This window comes from Cynocephalus volans, chromosome 3 (assembly GCF_027409185.1).
Source record: "Cynocephalus volans isolate mCynVol1 chromosome 3, mCynVol1.pri, whole genome shotgun sequence".
NCBI classification, from domain to species: domain Eukaryota; kingdom Metazoa; phylum Chordata; class Mammalia; order Dermoptera; family Cynocephalidae; genus Cynocephalus; species Cynocephalus volans.
This window is the reverse complement of record NC_084462.1, coordinates 151,583,682-151,605,981: the sequence shown is the minus strand read 5'-3', so window position 1 is coordinate 151,605,981 and position 22,300 is coordinate 151,583,682. Positions and strand designations below refer to the sequence as shown.

The window sequence follows — 22,300 nt, the reverse complement described above, 5'->3', positions numbered from 1 at the left end:
GGGAAAATAGCAACGTTTCGTCTTTATCCATTGTGTTTTATTTTTAACCCTGGACTGGGAGGGGGGCGGGGGGGGGGACATTAAACAGAACAAACGCCTTTAATGCAGTGCCATAAATTTACCCGCTCACTGTCCGCCTCCTCTCTCTCTCCTGGCGATTAAAAAAACAAACCCCTGAATGTTGGTGGTTAGGTCTCCCGGGCAGAAGGATTGAAATTGGGTGCGACTTATCAGAAACGCAGGCTGCAGCTGGGAGCCAGGCGGCGAGCTCCTGGGTGGTCAAGAGAACCCCTAAGCAAGGCGGCGGGGGAGGGGGGTACGTGACACATCCGGCCTTCTGGTGGGGCACCAAAAGGGAAGCCTCTGGCTTCTGGCGACCTGGTGACTTGCAGCCGCGTGTGATTAATCTTCTACAGCTGTTGTGCCCCATCCACTTGAGCTGAGCTCTTGTTTACCTCGATTTTCAAATATAGCTGCTGCGCCATGCTCTTCCTGAAATAGGGGGATCAGTTCGCCGCGTATGGGCGCTTGGCCTCTCGCCGGTCCTTCTTTTCGCCGGCCTCTCTGCCTGGATCCCAGTTTGAGAGGAGCATGCCCCTTCATGCCATGCAGATCTCAAAATGAGGATGGTTGGTGGACAGAGCTTGGGTGATGGGATGTGGGCTGATCGCCCCGCCCCTCGTTGCAATCCACAGTTCCCATCAGCAGCCCCCTCACACAAGTCCACTCTACAGCCTCCTTTTTCTTTAAGTAAACTATAGATATTGATTTGAAAAGAAGTGTCACTATCCTCTCAGTGATGGAATCGCAAGGATTACTCAGAGCCCAACTTCATGAAAGCAATAAGAGGCCCAGAGAGACTACACCAAGCTAACTCCCACGAGGAAAGAGAGAGGAAGTGCACCCCAAGCTCGGACTTGTCTCCTCTTGCATTGTAATGTCAAGACCTTAGCTATGTAAAAAACTAAGTATAGTAGCAAAAGAAGTAGAGAAAGGAGTGTGTGAACAGGACAAAAAATGATCTCAGTGTTCCCTACTAAACAATCAGAACATTTTTGCTGTTTTAGCATGTGCTGTGCTTAGCATGTGTAGTTCTGATCCTGTGCACTTAAGGCTTTTGCCCTTTGTGCACTCCCTACTCTAGTCAGGCCCCTGTGTTCCCACAAAGCAGATTCTTTCTTTAACTTAATAGAGACAGGAAGGCCATTCATGGAGTTTCCTCTACCTGGAATGTTTTATTGTGCTTCCAACATCCCTAATGTACTCCTATTCATCCTTCAGCTCTCAGCTCATTAGTTATTTCCTTGAGGAAGCCTTTCATACCTTTCCTGACTGGGCCAGATCCCTCTATATTAGACACGCATAACCCAAACCTATTATTTTGAAGTAATTTTAAGATGCACATTGTATTTATTTATGTGGTTGAGCAATGCCAGGTACAATTCTGGACAGTAAGCTCTGTGAAGGGAGGAAAAGTGGCTGATGTCTATTCACACCATATCCCCAGGGCCTAGCACTGTGCATAGCATAGAGTAGGCACTCAGTAAATGTTAGCTGAATGAACAGATTTGGGGGGACAATTTACATCTTCCCCTGTCTGCTCCCACTCCTCCAATCTCCAGTTGTACTACCCTCCACAGCCTCCCAGTCAGAGAAGGGAGAATAGGGTTATCAAACTGACCCTGTTAAGAAAATTCTCTTCCCCTTTGCTCCTTCCTGGGCTGGGACCCTGAAGCTGACAGAATGTCATCTTGCCCCAGCCCTACCCTGTCCCTGTACAAGCCGGTTGCTTGTACAGTCTCTGGGCCCAGTTACTGGTATTGTCTATGGGCGGTGATTTGCAGGCATTGTTCCCTGGCCTGCATGGTCCAGTCATTGCCCACAGTCTGGATATAGGAAACACATCACACATCTTGACTTCTCTTCAGACTACCAAGTTTAGGTAAGAAGAGAGGAATAACTCCCCTTCACTCAAGCCTGGTTGCTTTGCCAAGAAGTTCAAATATTTGGAGAGGATCGGCAATACATCGGGCTGCAAAAGAGAAAAAAAGCATTCATTTAGTCATTCAGTCAACCATTCAATACATTTTCAACAACCACCTACTTTGCCAGGCACATGCTAAGTACAGAGACAAAGAGTAGGAAGGTCCCTTTCCTCATAAACATACATCCCGGCAGGGATAACTGACTAGTGAACAGGTAATTATCATATAAAGTGATTTCTGCCAGTGGAGGGTAAATCCCAGGTCAACTGAAGCATGTAGAAGAGCACTTCTCCAAAGGGGCTTAAAGAGGACTTGTAGGGACAGTTAAGCCTGGAAAGGAAGGATGGATAGGAGTTAGCTTTGGTGAAAGCTGGCAGGGGTGTGGGGGCGGGGGGTGGAGAAAGTATTACCTGTGAAGGGATTGGTATGCAAAGGCCTAAAGTGGATGATGAATGAGAGCTCTTCAAAATGATTGATGACAGAGAGTAAAATGCAGGGGAGATGAGTTTGGAGAAGCCATAGGGGTCAGCCTTGAAGAGCTTGTACTCCATGCTAAGGATTTCTACAGTTTCCAGTGGGGGGTTAGGAAGGTTGTAACTACTGAAGTAGAGGATCAGATTTGCATTTTAGACAGTAGGAAACTGGAATGTAAGGCAGGAGAGGGAGGCGGAGAGTTAGGAGGCTGTGGGAGAAACCCAGGTGTGTGGTCCCGGCAGCCTATGAGTGCGGAGGTAGGGGGCTGCTCTTTCTCTTTTAGTGTACAAACCAGAGATGCTTTTCTAGGAAGAAGTTCCCTTAATTCTCCTTAATGAGATTGGTTTATGTTTGGTTACTGGTTTGTTTATCAAATGGTGCTCTAAACTCAACACTGGACTGGCGCACCTTATGAAAGGTATACATTTCCTGGCTCACTGAGCTGCAGAGCAAGGCAAACTCTCAAAGATTTGAGATGGAGAGATCTCTGAGGGCTGGGAAGGGCCACAAGGAGGCTGGAAGGGTAAGAAGGATTTAGATCCCTATTTAGACCTATGCAGACCACAGAGCAAAAAATCTAGATAGGAAGAAATACATGTGTGTGTATATGGATTTTTTTTTTCCCATAATATGAAGTGACTATAGGCTAATTCCAGAATTTGGTATACTCAGATGTGTTACACAGAGCCATGTCTACTAAGAAAATAGCTCTGTTTCATCCTAGATATAATTCAGAACAGGTCAAATCATATTGACTGCCTTGATACTTGGAATGATGAATAGGGCTTCCCTGGTTGTGTGCAGGAATGCCAGGTCATGTGGGGACTGGATCCAGAGGTGGAACTGGAAACTGTAATCCTGCCCTGGCTTCCATGTGGTAATTTCCAAGTCACTTGAGAGGCGAAGACCTCAAAGTCCTGGACAATGAAGCCAAACCATGTGAGCATGGTCAGCATTCTTCCTTTGCACCCTGGTATTTCCCAACTTGGTTCCTCATCCTTCCCTGTCACTAATCTCAGAGTAAAAATATCCTCCTTCCCCTCTGCACAGTGTCCAGGAGCCACCCCTGTCCCACTTTTGTGAATTGCTCCAGGCTCTTTCTCTTATCTGAAGTCTCTTTCTCTTTCACCACAGAATTCTCTCCCTCCACAAATCCCATTCTAAAAAGAATATCACTCATCCAGTTCCTCCTCCCCATCATTCTCTCTCCTCATGTTGCCTTCAATGAACTCCTGACATTTCAGAATAATCATGTGTCATTCACTCATTTAACCTTGATTCCCACTTTTCTCCATCTTCTGCCCACCTCTCATCCACCAAGGACTTCTCTTGCCCCAAAACATAATGACTTGTTCCTGATCTCTCTCTCTCTCTCCCTCCCTCCCCACTCCCCTTACATCCCCATCAAATAATATTGACTATTAGCTCCTTAAAACTTTCCTCTTTTGGCTTTTTCACACTGATCTCTCTGGGTCCCACTAACTCTCTGTGTGTTCCTTCTTCCACTTCCACTCCAAGATCCTCTCCTGCCTCCCAGTTTCCCTTTCTGCATTATCCCTTGGCAGTCTTCCTCAGTGGTTTGTGCTGGTGCTCCAGTGTGGATAGTTCCCAGAGTCTGTGACTCCAGCTATCCAATCCCAGTGGCTTGTTTCCAGCCACTTGCACAATATCTCCAACAGGATGTCCCCCCAGTTCCTCAAATTGCATATTTACTAACCTGACACCATCTTTGTCCTTCGGAACTGCTTTCCTGACTTCCCACTTTCTACTGATGGCGCCTATGAATTTCCAGTTACCCCGGCTCAAAACCCCCAAGTTTATCTTTGACTCCACTCCCTTCTTCCCCAAGTATTGCTTGATGTCTTTTAAGCTCATTCTCCGTCTCTACTTCCACTACTTAAGTGCAGTTTTATAACCTCTTGCATCATCATCATCATCATCATTATCATCGTATTTGTGTGTTTACCACCCTTCAGCTACTCTGTTGCAAAGTGCTTTCCATTGATTTTCCCATTAAGTTTTTACCAGGCTGTATGAAGTAGCTACTTCTATTATTATACTGTGAAAAACAGCTTTCTACTATCTTCCCAACTTCAACCTCTTCCTCCTTCAATTCATTTTAACCATTATTACAAGATCTGCCCCCTAAAACACTCTTCTAAGTTTGTCATTTTCCTACAGAAAAAAATGTTGAAGGGCCTCCTATTTCTTCCATCTCCTCTTATTAAGGCCCTCTGTGGCCCAGTTCCCCACTCCGTGTGCCTTTTTCACAGTTTACCTTCCCCTAAGAATCCTATTTGTTCTTCAGTGTTTAACTCAAATGCTTCTTCCTGATGGGACGGCTTCATGCAAAAGCAATCCCTCCCTTCTCTGCATTCTGATAACACAGCATCTGTCTTTGTTCTTTACACTTTCTGAAATGCATATATGTATATTTTACTTTTATTTATTAAATAAAAACATTTATTTATTTATTTATTAAATTAAAATAATTACTATTATTTTATTTTATTTTATTTTTTTGCCCGTGGCTTACCTTCCCTCCTGGACCAAGTGCTTTTTCTTTCCCACTCCCTGTCATGTGATGGCTGAAACATGGTGGGCATTCAATGAAAAATGGAGTGAATGAATGAATAACCTGCCTCACTCTTAAGGCAGGTGAAACAATGTCAAGAAAGGAGATCTCTACTATTTATCCTAAAAGAAGCCAGTAGTGGAGTCAAAAATCAAACCAGGAGCAGGCAACATGGTATCATAGAAGAAGCAGTGAACTGGTGGTAAGAAGGTTATGTTCTAGTTCTTATCAATTCTGACAACCACGGGTAAGACCCATCTCTGCTCTCTGGGCCTTGGATTCCTTATCCACCAAAAGAGTTTACATTGGATTTGTGGACTTTTAAGCTCTTTCCCCACGTGACAATTTTGTATTCTGAGTCTTGTTCCATAGCATATAGATTGCCTCCTGCTAAGAGTACTTTGATAGTATCTTTTGCTTCAGACCTTCCAGCTGTAACTTGAAGTCCCTAGTGTGTCTGTTATCACATTGAGTCTCTAGAGGTCAATTTGGCCAGTCAACTCAGCTGTCCATTTGTCTGACCTCCAAGGCACACTGGTTGATGGCCTGTGGTCACTGACCCTCAGTGTGCCATCACCAGTCACCTCCCACTGCAATGTTCCTGGGGAGAATGACTAGCAGTGCTCTAGGTCCCCAAATACTGCAGCCATTCCGTCGCATTCCTGCTTCTGCCTTTCGTAGACCTTCTGGGACATGTATTTACAGCCACATGGTCCCTGTTCAGAGTCTAATGGAACCACTCTGCTCCATGACTTTCCAGAGGCTCCACCCCCCACCAACAACCATACCACTGTAATCCCTCCCCATTGAGACAGAAAGAATCATCTTGAGCCTATGCCTTTTAGCCTCCCCTGAAGGAGGAGTCAATTTCAGGGGAATCATTAGAGGAGTGGGGTGGGAGCACAGCTGTACAAAGAGTAATTAGATTACAGGGAGTCCGAGGAGTCTGCTCCTAGAGCCCTCTTGAGAAAGGAGGACCACAGCATCCCTACAGTTGATTGTGCAAGAGAAGCCACCCAGCCATGTCTCAGAGAGATGACATTGATTGCTTGCCAGATTCCATTTGTCCTTCATTCAGGCAGTGATATGATTGAATTCCATATGTCAACATTTAAAAAATTAAGATATACTAAATGGCATTAAAATAAATCAGGCTCCTGGAGAATGGTCTGAGGAAAATGTACACAAAGGAGGCTTATCACCAGCTTCCCCAAAGGGCTCAGCAACAGGACAGAGGGATGTCAGCCCTCTCTCTATGGGTAACCTCAAAAGATAGAGCCCAGGTGGTTGTCTTTGGGAAGTAGGGAGGGACAGGAGCAATGTCTGTCTCAGGCTGCCCTGAGCTCCTTGCTCCTCTTTCCCCAGCCCTGGTTTCCTGCCAGTTGCAGGGAGAGTTTTCTCTTGTTCTTTCCTAATGTAACACACTCTGTCACGTTTGGTGGAAGGTGACCTCTGGCAGCCAGAAGTCAAAGGTTTCATTCTGGGTCTGTTATTTGTGGGCATAGAAACTCTTGGCGATGAACTGAGCCCCAGTTTCTGCATCTGTATGCTCATCCCTACGAGGATTAAATAAGATCATATGAGTGAGAAGGCCTTTGTAAGCTCTTGGCACATAGTATCGCTTAGTATTTGTTGAATGAATGATGCAGTATAAATATTGGTTATCGTTATGCCATACTCTGAGAGAAAAGTAAGGTGCCAATGAGAGGGTGAGGCTGGAGAGAGGAACTGTATTTAGAAATAGACTCACAACTTCTTTCCGAACGCTATGTGGTCCTGTTGGTTCTTTTGAATGAACGAAACTACCTGCTCTCTGAGGTATTGGCTTTAACCACGTACCTCTGTACCCCAAGCCTTGCCAGGAAGTTTGAAGTCTGCTCTCACAGGTGCATCTTTCCAAAAACCACCTAATCCTGCAGACTTATCATTTATTCATTCAGCAAATATCTGCTGGGTCCTCACTATGCCAGGATGTAGTCAAGGCACTGAGAATACTGTGCTGCGCAAAAAAGACAAATTTCCTACTACTATGGAGTATATATTCAGTGATAAACCAGAAAACAAACAGACAAGAAATGATGGTTTCAGGAAGTGATATGTGCTGTAAAGAAAATGAAAAATGATATGACAGAGAGGACTGGAGGGAGAGGGGGTCATCTTTAGATAAGATAGGTCGGGAAAGCCAATAGAGGAGGTGGCATCTAAGACCTGAATGAAATTTAGAAATGTCCTATGTGGCTTTGTAGGGTAACGATGTTCCATGCAGAGGGCCCAATAAATGCAAAGGTCCCTAGGCAGGCTTATGCTTGGCCTGTTCTAGAAACTTCAGAGGACTCCATTGTAGCTGGAGTAGAATGTGGATGGAGCAAAAGAAAGTGGTAGGTTATAAGATCAGCAAGTTAGAAGTTAGAAGAGAAGTCAGTAGGGGGTGGGGGTAGGGGGTTCTGCAGGAGGAGAGGGGATGCAAGGAATACATGACCTATCTAGTATGCATTTCAAAAAGATATTTTTGGTTGTTTTGTGGAGAGTAGACTATAAGGGGTGGAGAAAGATTGGCAACTATTGTAGTAGTCCAGGTGAGAAATGTAATACTGAATCTCCAGTAGCTAGAACAGAGTGTGACACATATTTGGTGCTCAATAAATTTGAGAGCATCCAGGCAGAAATGATCTTCAGAGAACCTACAGCTGTGATGGGCACACAGGAAGTGCTTGAAAAAAATTTTTTTTTCATGACTCAATGAGAAGAATCAGGCTTTCTTATAGCCCTTCTAGGCTTTGAGTTAATCTCAATATTTTGGATCTCTTAAAAATAATTTTTGTTTTTCTAGCTAGTACTGTTTCCTGGGATCAATGTGTTTCATGAGTTCATTTTCTTCTGCATTCTCATATGAAACAGACATAAGATGTCCAACTCTACCACCTCCATGATATCTTAGTCAGTGTTCCTAAGTCTCTAAACCCTTTGCTCTCATTTGGATACTGCTCTTGAGTACTTTTCTATGTGCTCCTCCAGGGCAGGGACCTGCTTCATCAGTGCACCTCCAGAGCTTATCCCAGTCTACAGCACTGAATCAGCAAGGGGTTATTACTTTGACTGGACTGAGGAGCACTCTAGTGCCTTGGTTGAATTCCGGGGGCTTCCTGCTTTCCTCCTGGAAAGGCTAGAACTCTTACTGGTGTCATTTGTCCCACTGTTCCAGGAAGTCCTAAAGCTAAGCAGATATTCCTTCCTTTTCTGTGTCTTTGGGCCTAGAGATCTCTGAATCAGGAAGAGCTCTGTAAGACCCGTGGGATGAGGGAGGTACTTGATATGCTTTGGTCCTTGCTGTGCCTCTTCCCTCCTCTTTCACCAGCATCTTCTCAGCAGCTCTGCTCACACTGCCTCTGTTCAGGTCCTCATTGCCTCTCACCTGACTGCTGTGAGCATCTGAACTGATCTTCCCGCCTCCTGTCTTGCTTCCGTTCACCTACCCAGTTTCTGCATTGTCATCTCTCTAGGTTGCCTATCCAAAGGAAAAACATGAACCTTATTCCTCCTGTGATTAAAAACTTTCAGGGGTTCCTTATTCCTCCAAGATAATGCCCAAATTCCTTGGCCAGGCATATAAGTCCTTTTACCAGTGATTCCTCACTTATCCCTGCACCTTCTCTCAGTGCCCTATTCTTCTGACTCACTGCTCTCCCTTTTCTAAACAGACACGGCTCTTTCAGGCTTCCATGCTCTTTAGCATGGGCTTCCTATTGCCTTTGTTAGAGATGCAGTGGCTTCCATCCACTTAACTCCTGTTCACTCTCCAAATCCTGGATCTAATGTTACCTGGTTCATGGAGCTGGCCCTGATGATCCCAGGCAGTGTTAAGCCGTCCTTCTTGTGTTCTTGGCACATTGCACGTGCTTCCAAATCTAGTACTTGTTTTGTTGTAATTATTTGGTTTTCTGTCACTGTTCTCCAGTGAAGTGTGTGCTCCTCAAGGGGGATTATGTTTTGTTCATATTACTCAAATTCAAAAAACCTTGCTCACAGCATCCCTGACAGATGGTTCTCCAACCTCCATTTGAACACTGCCAAGGATGGGAGGAATTACTGGATATTATCCCTTCTATTTTTGCATGCTCATTCAATGTGTCCATTCATTGAATAAACATATACTGAGAATCTACTATATGCCAGGCACTGATTTAGGAACTGGGGTACAGAAATACCAGATAAACATTTCTACCCTCTTGGAACTTATATTCTAAATTTTTTGAGTATATGGAAAAAAATGAGTTTGGAACAAATCAGAGTGACTTCACCATAATTCAGTGAAAGTCAGCCTGTGACACATACGCTGGGTTTCATACAAATGCATGCTGAGTGAGTGAATGAACAAAGAGGCCATGAGGAAATGTGGAAAAGTTGACCTAAGTAATTATCACTGAAGGGGAAAATAACTAGAAACACATCTTGCTGAAAATGGATAAGTAGCATCATTTTCCCATGAAGGTGAAGAAACTCTGGATCTTTTATATTCTACAGTAAAAGTGTAAACCAAGCAGACAGCAAGTTTAGGGAGAGACAAAGGGAAAATCTGCTTATGTAGGTGAGGAATTGATGCTGACTATTCTTGGCAAGGTCTGAAAGCAAGTGAGAGTCCAGGAAGGTGGGATGTTTTTCCAGCACATAGAAAGGCCTTGTGGTACCCATCTGTGAGTCAACTTGCCATCCACAAGAGTCTTTCCTAGTCCACAGAAAGATCTGAATGGTTGGGATCCCTGAGATACAGATGTCACAGTCAGGCTATGTTCCTTGTCTGTCTTCTCTCCTAGGATTCTCAACCTTGGCTGCATCTCAAAACCAACTAAGGAACTTATATCTAGACTTTACTCCCAGAGAGTCCAAAACTTGGGTCTAGAGTAGGATCGAGATGTCTATATTTCTTTTAAGTTCCGAAGTTATTCTGATGCACAGCCATCTCTAGAATGTGGTCCTAGTTCCATCATTAGGGAAGGCTTCCCAGAGGAAGTAGAGCTTTCTGGAGCCCTAGGTTCTTGACCCCAGATTCCAGATTCCTACCCTACTCTTCCACTTTCCCTTTCATCCTCTGGGGCTTGAAAGCAGACTTTGGCATTTGACATACCAGGTTTTATAGCCCAGCTGTTCCATTTGCTCAGCTAGTGGACTGTGGGTGAATTATCAGTCTTTGAGCTCCAGTGTCCTCATTTCTAAAACAGTTAACAATACCTGGATCGTTGTGGGGTTGTGAAGTATTAAATAACAGATATAAAAGTGCCCAGGGCAGTGCTAGCCATCGAGTAGGACTTGGATGAATGAATATGATCATTGTTGTTGTCGTCGTTTGTTTTTATAATGGCTGGTTCATGCAAAGCATGAAGAGGCTAGAGCCTGCTGGTACCCTGACCTGTCTAGGAGGCTTTGTCTTCTTGTGTGGTGATGCCTGGGAAAATGTCAGAAGAGTTCCATGAAGCTACCATATGGTTCAGATGTCACTGGAAGGCAAAGTGACAGTTGCAAGAAATCGGAGAGCAAGAACAGTGTAGTATCATGTCACATACCCCTGCAAGATTCTCTGTATTACAAAGCCCTGTTGCTTTGCAGCCATTGCTCATGTGGTTTGAGGCAGTTGTGGAGCCACCAGCCTGAGAGCTTAGAGCAGAATAAGAAAAAAAAAAATCACCTTGCAGGACATAATTGTAATCAATTATTCCTATAATTGCTTGTTTGTCTCTATGCAACATCAGAAGATGAACTATGTGGGGCTGGGGATGCAGCTTGTTCAGGGCTGTACTCTCAATCGCTAGCACAGACTTTGGTCCAAAATAGGCAGAGCAGTTCTTTAAAAAATGGATTTGATCCAAGGGTCTTTTGGTAAATCCAGAATGTAGATTCTCCTTGACTTTTTCTTGACCCCCTCTTCCTGCCACCCTCGCTTAGCTTATTCTCTCACCCTCTAAGGTCTCCTTGGGGGTCTAATTCCATGCCTGGCCCTCACACTGCTCTGGACTAACCTAACTTAAATGCATTTCTTCACTTTCCTTTCCCATAATCAAAGCATCTTTGACTTGAAGGAGCCATGGAGATCATCTAACACACGCTGAGTTTATGGATGAGGAAGCTGATGCCCTGAGAGGGTCACCGACTCTCCAAGGTCTCGCAGCACATTGAGGCACAGCTGGGAAGAAAGTTCTTGCCTCCTGCTTTCACATGCAGGCTCTACCACTGCTCCATGCTGCCTTGAACTGTGTAGAGCCTCCAAGCCTGTGGGGAGGCCTCCAAATCTAGAAAGACTCACTCTGCTCTCCTCGGACCCTTGTGCAAAGGGGTTCCAGATCCAGGGTACATACCAAATGGTTAACACCCTGTGCTCTAGAGACAGGCTGCCAGAATTCAAATGCTTACCTTTCTAATTACTAGCTGTGATCTTGGGCAAATTGCTTAACCTCTAATTTGCCCACTGTAAAATTGGTATGATGATAATAGTACCTCCTTCACTACTTTGTGAAGATTCAAAAAGATAATAATGCAGGAAAAGCATTTAACATCATTATGTTTTCCTCATCAGGTCCGAGTTCCAGTTGTGACAATCAAGCTACCTAAGCAGTGGAGGTCACATTTTTCCTACTCTTGAGAGAATAGGGAGTTTAGTTCCTGTGTTTCTCAGGGACTATTGTCATGGCAAGGACTCTGCACTGACTCTCGCCCCCTGTAGGCAGAAGTCCAAGAGAAGATGCAGTGTGCTTGGACTCGGGTGGCAGGCACATCGGGGCCAGTGCAGCCAGGCTGCACCTAAAATTTTAATGTAAATTGGCTGTGACGCCTGTGCAGGGGCCCAGATTTAGAAGCAGAGCAGGACAACTCTACCCAGGCTGGTGACAGGCCTGGAGCACTGTTCCCATTGGAGAAAGTGGGGGGCGTAGCAGGCGGGAGAATTTGCTCAGTCTGGCCTGGTGGCACTGTTTTATTAATGATCTGGAAGAGCAGAGGAACAGTGACTTTAATTAAATTTGCCAGTGATATTAAAAGATGTCAGGAGCCACTGCTGAGGACACAGACACCTTGCAGATGGCCCCAAGGGGCATTAGGAAGATAATCCAGGAAAGAGATGAGAGGCTGTGGGCTGAGCTGGGGCATCAGTTTGGCAGAGGGAGAGGAAGGTGACATGGGGGCAGAGGGTCACCATATGCAGAATCTGCCCTAGGCCCACCCTCCTTATCTGCATCTGTTCCGTTTGCAATAGATTTCTAAGTGACCTGCCTGCTCTGTCCCCTTGCAACCATCCTAAACCCTTTAGCCAAATTGATTTTTCTGAAATATAAATCGGACCATGTCATTCTCCCATTTAAAATCCTATCATTGGCTTTTCACTGCCCTTAGGATAAAATCCCATCTTCTCAGCCTGGCATGTAAGACTTGCCATGAATCGAGTCTTTCCTACCATCAGGCCTCATCTTCCAACCTCCTGCCTCACATTGAATTCCTGTAATCCCATGCACTCGGCGGGCTTTTTCATGTCTCCATGTCTTTGCTGGGGCTGTTCTGTTTGACTTGAGTGCCCTTCCCACTTTCTTTTCTCTCTCTCTATTTTTTTTTTTTTTTTTGACTAGAGCTCATTCATGCTTGAAGACTCATTTCAGGGATCACCTCCTTCAGAATGCCCCGCTGAGTCCCCAAGCTGGCTCAGTGCCCTTCTCGTGTTCCCACAGCATTCTGCCCTTCCCTCCACTGTTTCTAGTGACGTGTCTATTTGTGCATCCCTCCACCCCTGCTAGATTGTACCTCTGAGGGCAAACGCTGTGTCTCATTTTTCATTTTGTCCACCGACATCTACTGCCGGGCCTGGCACATTGCGGGCCTTTGTCAATGTTTGCCAAATGGAACTGATGGAAAAGAGAATATCGGAGTGGGAAACAGCAGCAGGCAGCCAGCACACCCCCAGTAAGCCTGGGAATGAGGTGACTCTACCACATGGCCTGTCTCTCCTATGAGGGGGTGTGGGACAATCACACCAGACTGGAAGCTGATTGGGGGCCATGCGTGTTCTACAACAAAGTGGGACATCTTGGTAAAATGGAGTGGTTAAAACCATACATTTCATGAGAGTTCTGGCTCTACTGTTTCCTTGCTTTGTACTTTGAGTAAATACTTAACTAAGACTCAGTTTCCCAAAATGTAAAATAGGAATAAAAATATTACTAATCTCATACGATTGTTATGAAAATTAAATGAGAAAGTTCTTAGCATTATGCGACAATAAACACTTATAAATGTTAATTACTATTATTAATATTTTTATTATTTGAGGTTGTCCTAAGGGGGTCTGAAGAAGAGTCATATCCCTAAGTATGCCTTTGGGTTGATTAAGAGCCTTCTGGAACCACAGAAGATGGGTTGGGTCTCTAAGGGCATGAGGTGGACCCCCAGGAGGTGGGGATCTGTTTCAGTTGGTGTCTGGGGCCTGGGGTCATGGCACAAAAAAATGACCATTGGCTGGTCATCAGAGGTGTCCTCTCTCCTTCTCACATCTCAGCCAGAAACCATTTCCTGGCAGGGCTGTGAAGAGCAACTGGGAATTCACAGGGCACTTTCCAGTTTCAATTCCAAAAACTGGGTGCAGGCATTTACTAGCCGCCCTGCCTTCTTGCCTTGTTTTCTTTTGTCCTTTGCTTTAGTTCATTTGTTTTTTCAAGCAACAGTCTTTCTAAACTGGCCTCTGATTCTGACCACATGATAGCATATTCCCCGTAAAAACCTGTCGCCACAAGATGTCTTCGAGTCTGAGGGAGAGCAAGGATAGGATTCCCCTTAATTCTCCTAGTGTGTAAGATAAATTGGAGCGCATGTCCCTGTTAATCAGGATAACTCTACTACTTCAGTGTCCCATGTCCTTTCACTACAGAAGGCCAGCTCTCTTCCCTCACCTGCGGACACCCCACCCCCTTGGGGTTGGTCGGCCCACACAGCTGCCCCCTTCTGTCACCATGTTGGTTCTTGATTAAAGAGCTGCTCCAGCCGTGCACACCTCTGTCTCCTCCTGCACTGGGCTTATCAGAATCCACAAAATGTCAGGGTTTTCAGCAGTCGAGGCAAGGAGCCAAGATAGTTTACTGTCCACATCTCTCCAGGCTGGGTGAGTGTCAACCCTGTAAATGGGGGTCTCTGCACACATCATGGATTACAAAAGCTTTCCCAGCCTCTGAATATGGATGCTGAACATCTTCAACCTCCCTACCCTTCCACAGTCATGCTCATAACCTCTTCTCCTCTGAGTGAGCTCAAGGGCAGAGGCCCCGAGCACCTGTGTGATAACCCCCAGTACCTGGGCTAATGGGGAATGTGAGCCTCAGCATTTGGCTGCCGTTCTGGGGAATGTGAATCCAAGTTAATCCACAGGCCTTTTGGGAGGAAGACCTTCATGGTTACACTAGGCTCCCTGACCTACTGTGTATTTCTCTTTGAGTACAAGGTTTGGGAATTTAAAAAGCTTCTGTATAGTCTCTAAAATCTAGTCAGGTTGTGTCTATGAGATCTATATGCACAGATAATGGCATGTGCAAAGGTCCCGAGGTGTACAATAACTTGGCACAATCCAGGGGCAGAAAGGAAGGCCATTGTTGTTGAAATGTAGTAAGAGAGAGAGTGATGGGGGCAAAGGGGGGAGAGAAGGAAAGAATTAGTTCATGCTAGGCTTTGCAGGTCATAGTAGGAAACCTGGTCTTTATATCAAGAGCAAAAGAAAACTACTAAATGGCTTCAAATAGGGGAGTGATGTGCTTAAATGTTTTTGTTTTGCTTTGTTCTTTTAAAGATTACTGAGGCTGTATGAAGAAAGTAAAATTGAGAACTAGCAAGAATTGGGAGAGGTGAGTTCAGTTAGGAGGCTGCTGCAGTGGATTCAGCAGGTGGGGAGTGATGGTGGCTTGGCTGTGATGGTGATGGTAGAGATGGAGAGTTTATAGGATTAGTGCTGGATTGGATAAGGGACGGGATGGGGAGGAAGGCTTGCAAACTAATACCTGTTTTCCAGCATGAGCAACTGGGTGGATGGAGATGCTATTTTCTGAGATGGGAAACTGGAGAAAGAGGAACGGATATGGTGACTAGGACTTTGAATCTTTTAAGGTGCTATACCAATGTAAATCAGCATTCTTCTATTACTAAAAGTAGCCTGTATGGTTGTAGCAGAGGGGAAAAAAAGAGCAGGTTGCTTTTTTTAATTTTTATTTTTTAAATTTATTGTGTGGTGATTTTTACTCTCATTCCATCCAAATGAGGCAATGAATGGAAAGATGAGTCTGTAGTTTCACTTTTGTTTTCTCCCACTGTTCTGAACTCGTGCTCACCTTTCAGTGGTTTGAGGCCAGCAGATGAGGTGCATTTCACTCCAAAATCTTGTCTCCAGTCAAAAAAAAAACTTATTGGGGAGCCATTTGCATGTCTTATTAATCATGATTTCTACTACTTGACCTTTTCCATGTTTGGGTTTGGAATTGAGCGGCTGATTGATTTTTTATCTTCCTGTAACTGGCTGCCTACACTGTTCATAAGCATGTTTTACTGGAGGGTTAAGAGCTGTGTGGCATTGGTCTTGGGCACACCTTACAAGGCCTCAGTTTAGCTACAATGCAGGTAGTATTCACTATGAATCGACTTTCTGGATTTCCCAAGCAATCTCAGAATTATAATTTGCCTCCCAAAGTTTTGCATTTGGGGAGAGTTTTTTCCCAAGTGGGCTCAATTACACACAGAGCCAGTTATTCTATTTTGTGGGACTAGTCCAAGAAAATTCAATTCAATAGGCTCTCTTGCAAACCTATGTTATGCAAGATTCCTGAGTATGATGACAATGAGGTAAGAAATCATTATTAATAAAATATCCTGAAAACCCTACGAAAAGTATAAGCGTGAATGAAGTTTCAGGTCATACATGGTCTGTTTTAAGTTGATTCTTGAGAACGCTCACAGGTAACAGTGGGCTTGGGAGACAGAACTGGATGGGTATCACTTGCATTTCCAGCACCAATACTCCCAGCTATTTTGAGCATTCTTCAACTGAGTCTCCTCCACCAGATGGTTCTGAGGACAGAGCAGCAATTTACACCTCCCATTGACATCTATTTTTTCAGTGAGAGACTCCCCCATATGTCAGTGCAATATGTCGCTCGAGGTGAAGCATCAGTTTGTGTTGGTGGGAACCTGCCATTTGCTGTCCCCCTTTTCCTCATGACTTTTCCTGCCTCTCTAATCTTTTCTAGGTCTCTGGCCTGTCAGGACAACCATTGGTGCTGCGGTGGAAGCCAGCGGCTAAGTCTCGTGTATGGCGTGGTTAAGGTTGCAGCCTCTCACCTCTGCCTTCCTCCATTTTGGGCTGGTTACTTTTGTGCTCTTTTTGAATGGTCTTCAGGCAGAGGCTGGTGGATCAGGGGATGTGCCCAGCACAGGGCAGAACAATGAGTCCTGTTCAGGGTCATCTGACTGCAAGGAGGGTGTCATCCTACCAATCTGGTATCCAGAGAACCCTTCCCTTGGGGACAAAATTGCCAGGGTCATTGTCTATTTTGTGGCCCTAATATACATGTTCCTTGGGGTGTCCATCATTGCTGACCGCTTCATGGCATCTATTGAAGTCATCACCTCTCAAGAGAGGGAGGTGACTATCAAAAAGCCCAACGGAGAGACCAGCACAACCACAATTCGGGTCTGGAATGAAACTGTCTCCAACCTGACTCTTATGGCCCTGGGTTCCTCTGCTCCTGAGATACTCCTCTCTTTAATTGAGGTGTGTGGCCATGGGTTCATTGCTGGTGATCTGGGACCTTCCACCATTGTAGGCAGTGCAGCCTTCAACATGTTCATCATCATTGGCATCTGTGTCTATGTGATCCCTGATGGAGAGACTCGCAAGATCAAGCACCTGCGAGTCTTCTTTGTCACTGCTGCTTGGAGTATCTTTGCCTATGTCTGGCTCTATGTGATCCTGGCAGTCTTCTCTCCTGGGGTGGTCCAGGTTTGGGAAGGCCTTCTCACGCTCTTCTTCTTCCCAGTGTGTGTCCTTCTGGCCTGGGTGGCAGATAAACGACTGCTCTTCTACAAATACATGCATAAAAAGTACCGCACAGATAAACACCGAGGAATTATCATAGAGACAGAGGGTGACCACCCTAAGGGCATTGAGATGGATGGGAAAATGATGAATTCCCACTTCCTAGATGGGAACCTGGTGCCCCTGGAAGGGAAGGAAGTGGATGAGTCCCGCAGGGAGATGATCCGAATTCTTAAAGATCTGAAGCAAAAACACCCAGAGAAGGACTTAGATCAGCTGGTGGAGATGGCCAATTACTACGCTCTTTCCCACCAACAGAAGAGCCGCGCCTTCTACCGGATCCAAGCCACCCGTATGATGACTGGTGCAGGCAATATCCTGAAGAAACATGCAGCAGAACAAGCCAAGAAGGCCTCAAGCATGAGCGAGGTGCACACGGAAGAGCCTGAGGACTTTGTCTCCAAGGTCTTCTTTGACCCGTGTTCTTACCAGTGCCTGGAGAACTGTGGGGCTGTACTCCTGACAGTGGTGAGGAAAGGGGGAGACATGTCTAAGACCATGTACGTGGACTACAAAACAGAGGATGGTTCTGCCAACGCAGGCGCTGACTATGAGTTCACAGAGGGCACTGTGGTCCTAAAGCCAGGAGAGACTCAGAAAGAGTTCTCTGTGGGCATCATCGATGATGACATTTTTGAGGAGGATGAACATTTCTTTGTGAGGTTGAGCAATGTCCGCTTAGAGGAGGAGCAGCCCGAGGAGGGGATGCCGCCATTGATACTCAACAGTCTCCCCTTGCCGCGGGCTGTCCTAGCATCCCCTTGCGTGGCCACAGTTACTATCTTGGATGATGACCATGCAGGAATCTTCACTTTTGAATGTGATACTATTCACGTCAGTGAGAGTATTGGTGTTATGGAGGTCAAGGTTTTGCGGACATCAGGTGCCCGGGGCACAGTGATCGTCCCCTTTAGGACAGTAGAAGGGACAGCCAAGGGTGGTGGTGAGGACTTTGAAGACACATATGGGGAGCTGGAATTCAAGAATGATGAAACTGTGTAAGTAGCCTTTGCATATTCTACCCCTCCCCCACCCCATCCTCTGCCATCTCTTTCTGTCCTTCTGCACCACCCTTTAAAACTCTTCCTTGTGTTTTGTTAATGTCACACTTTGGTTTCATCACAGGTATGCAGGATCAACAGACACTACCGGACAGGTTCTATCTCCAAACTCTCCTTCAGTGTTCTTGGTTTGAATTGTTTCGGAGCGAGGAATCCTGTAATCTAAGGATGCAGAACATTTTGTTAACCGACACTCAAAATGATGGCTGGTGGAGGTGTGGGATGACAGAACGTTTGTGACATCAGATTTTGGAGAATTCTGGTGACTAAGCAAGAGCTAGGAAACTGCTTGGGCGTCTTCTTCCTCCCCCACATACCGAGGCTGATGAGTTCTGAAGCCAGTCCTTTCCTTCTGGGACAGCAATAGCCCGATCCGAATATTCTCAGGAAAACAAGTGGCATTGACTTTTTACCCCCCGTATTGCAGTTGTGTTGTATAGCCAGATTTCAGGCACCTCTTCTTCAATTCGGAAATTGCAAAATTGATTGAAACTTGGCAATCTCTTTAAACGCCCATCAGCTGTTTTATGGTGTGAGGCGTGTCCAGCCTAGAGGTGATGAATCAGTGTGGCTTGAGTACTGGAGGTATTTGGGGGAAGCAGAGCTCCCAGGGCAGGGCCACCTGTCTTTAGTCACTAGTCTAAGCTCCAAAATCTGGTGAAGCAGTGAAGGAGAAGCCTCTCAGGAATTGTGGGAGAAAATACGTTTTCTGTAGGGTCATCCCTTTTCACAGTCCGGCCTCTCCTCAAATACTTCTCGAGTCACTGCCCCATTTAGTCCTTCAGGAAGTGCAGCGTTGCTCTTCTATTTATTCCATCACCTTAAGGCCTCTCCACACTGAACCCTCTTGCAAATTGAGTGCTCTGTCCTTTTCCCAGATGGATAGCTTTGAAAAAGAAATGACTTTCCGCAGGATTCGCAGCTTACCAAGGTGGCCTAGAAGGATGGAGATGAGAAAGGGGAACATGTCCCTGAATTCCTGCTCGTGTCTGCACACGATAAGCAGCAGCAGGAGATGTTCCCACTGATGGATAAAAGGGGCATAGAGGAAAGGAGGATGTTGGACTGCTCCAAGAACCTGCTAATTACACTTTCAGTGGGAAATGAAACCATACGACTTCTAGAAGAGTGAGGGAAAGAACTTATGGAAAAGAGAGGTCCATAGAACCTAGGGAGAGGTGTCATAGGTCCAGCCATGAGACAGAGCTGAGAAGGTGGGGTTCTGCTAATAACAGGACCTGGGTTCTTCCCAGGTCCAGCCATGAGACAGAGCTCAGAGAAGGTGGGGTTCTGCTAATAACAGAGCTGAGTGACCCAAAGGACTCTGCCCCTGTTCTTACTCAATCCCTTTCTTATAATGTGACTTTGGGCAAGTCATTTAGTGGCTCTGGTACTAAACTCTCTCATAAGCAAAGTGGGAGTAACAGTACTTTCCTTGCCTGGAGGCAGGGTCAGATCTTTTTGCAGTTCTTTCCAGCTCTAAGATTTTCTGAGCCATAGACATGGGCACTCAGTGTAGGTCATATTTGCACTAGCCAAAAACGGAACAGGAGATATTACCTCCTGAAGGGAAATAGCCATTGACAAATTGATTTATTAGAGCTCCATTTAGTCATTTTGCTGGGAAGGATAATCATTTGTTAGCGTTAAGTAAAAACTTGTGCCTTCCAGAGAATACTATCCATTTATATGTGCTCTAGGGAGAGTGTTTATACATACAAATGAAGGACAGGCCCTTGCTGAGAAGACAAGCTCTGTGAAATTTCACACATATTTATGTGATGACAGTATGTAAGAGGTTATTGTCAGGCATTAAATGACATCAAGACTGCAAAATTTGCCAGAATTTGATAGATTCATAGTTCCCCCAATTCAGTACCCTATCTACCAATGGCACGGAAGAGTAGTTTTTGAGAGATCAGCAGCTTGGCTCCCAATATCCTCATTCTAGTAATAATCAATTATGCATCTCTGCATATGACTAAACCTTCTTCAAATTCATTTGTGCTTTCAGTTTGTATAATACTTTGGTGTAAATGGGTCTTGTGAATTATTGCTTCTGAGTGATATTTGTTCTGAATGTATGTCAACTTCCAGAAGTTTGAGATTCTGGTCCAGATATCCTATGGTTTGGCAAACAAATCTATGTTCCCATCTATTCCTTTGTGTTGTCTTTTTTTAGACTTCAGGATAGTTCTATCCTTTTGGTTTTCTTCATGGCAGAATATTAAGTCTAAAACCTGCTAGTCTATCCTCACGTAGCACCTCTACCCTCGATACTTTGAATTGTAATTTTACTACTAGAGGCAGTATTATGTAGCAGAAAAACAGCAGGATTTATGTACTCTGGGTTAGAATTCTGGCTCTACTAATGATTTAACCATGTGGTTTGTGGAAATTTTATTAGCCTATGAGATCATTTGCTCATTGGTAAAATGGGGATAATAATATCTCTTTGCAGGGCTGTTATGATGACTCAAGACAGTGTGTGCATTGTGCCTGGTACAGGGTATGCGCTCAGAAAACAAAGCCCTAAGTAGGAATATTGATGAGTTAACAACATACTTTAGAAGATGCTGTTGAGTTGATCTTGGATCTCTATGTGACCTAATTAGTAAGCATACTAGTGTTTTGGTTACTGTGAAGAGTCCTAACCTAAACTCATAAAATATTAGAGCCAGAAAGGCTCTTAGAATTTTTTTTTAGAGTAGTGCTTCTTAAATTTTAATGTGCTTATCAATCACCCAGAGTTCTTGATAAAATACAAGACTGTATTCAGAAGGTGATTCAGAAGGTCTGGGATAGGGCTTGAGATTCTGCATTTCTAACATGCTCTTGATGATGCTGGTTCCAACTTAGAGTTGAAAGGCTGGGAAGCCCTTGATCAAACCACAAGACCCTGAAAAGAAAGTGGCTTTTCAAATGACTTACTTAATTGAATTACGAATGCTTGCTTTCCAGTTCCAACTTTCAACCCCAATTTAGCAAGAATCCAGCTCTTACCCTGAAGCCCTGCTAATTGCAATACCAATCTGGAAACTGAAATTGAAACCTTCAGGATACTTTGATAGAAGCTGTGTGATACTTGGAACAATTCCACATTCTGATCCCTCTCTCTTTGTGTGGCTTTGTTTGCCTACCAAGCCTGGTAGTATTGTAAACTTTCCCCTCACCAAACTCCTCTAAATATAGTCAAGTTGAAGCCAGGCCTATGTTTTAGCAATTATATTGGATCCATTAATTTGCTTGTTTGGTTTTATGCTTTACTTCTTCAAAGGTGTCCTTAGCAGTGTGGTGGGATGAAAAAAGCATCAGCTTTTGGAATCTGACAAACAGACGTGAATTCATCACTCACCAGCAGTGTAACTTTGAACAAGTCACTTCTCTAGTCTGAGTCCCAGATTTTTTGTTGGAATGATATAAATAACATCTATCCTTCAAGGAAGCGATAAGGTGCTAAATATAAATATGAAGAAAAATGCACAGTGCCTTCTCATAGAAGTTCAGTCATTCAACAAACATTAATTAAATATTTTTTATATACTAGGTATATTGCTAGGTGCTGGGGATAAATAAATGAATAAGACAAGTTGGCATTTCAGCGCCTAAGGATCTTATTATTCTCAGGTGGAGAGGATCAAGGTAGACAGACAAGTCAAAACACATGAGAGAAGTGGTTGAGACAGATTCAATAAAAGGAGAATGAGAACTCCCCGCTCTGAGTGCGACACGGCTAAAGCTTCTAAAGTAATCTTCATCGAGGATGTAGTAGTGATGGGAGTGAAGTGGGGGTGGGCACATGATTAATTTATACCCATGTTACAGTAAACTCTTGACATTTGAGAAGGATACGATTGACGTCTTCATGACCTAGAAGAATCCCCAGTTTTGTGACTATCAATACAGAACTTCATTAGAATTATGCCCTTTAAGACTACAGCATACAATTACAAACCCTCATGGAGATATGGGTTCTGCCGGCAGGCTAATTCTATTCATTAAACAAGTGCCCTACTCCCATATCCCAAGCTCGCAGCACGCCTCTGCAAAATAACAGATTATTGCAGCTCATGGACCTTTGGGGTCTCTGGGAATAGTCAAA

General features: G+C 44.7%; 1 protein-coding gene across 6 annotated transcripts in view; it reads left to right on the top strand.

The window, feature by feature from the left end:
* Window positions 1-22,300, top strand: part of SLC8A3 (solute carrier family 8 member A3) — a 137,758-nt gene that overhangs the window by 1,769 nt on the left and 113,689 nt on the right. For 5 of the 6 annotated variants that reach the window (XM_063092155.1, XM_063092156.1, XM_063092157.1 and 2 more), the window contains exon 2: window positions 16,290-18,135. In XM_063092155.1, coding sequence (XP_062948225.1) covers window positions 16,352-18,135 — 1,784 coding nt within the window. In that variant the 5' untranslated portion in view covers window positions 16,290-16,351. Of the gene's footprint in view, window positions 1-14,842; window positions 14,898-16,289; window positions 18,136-22,300 lie in introns of all 6 variants that reach the window. The other variant, XM_063092154.1, reaches the window with a different exon arrangement.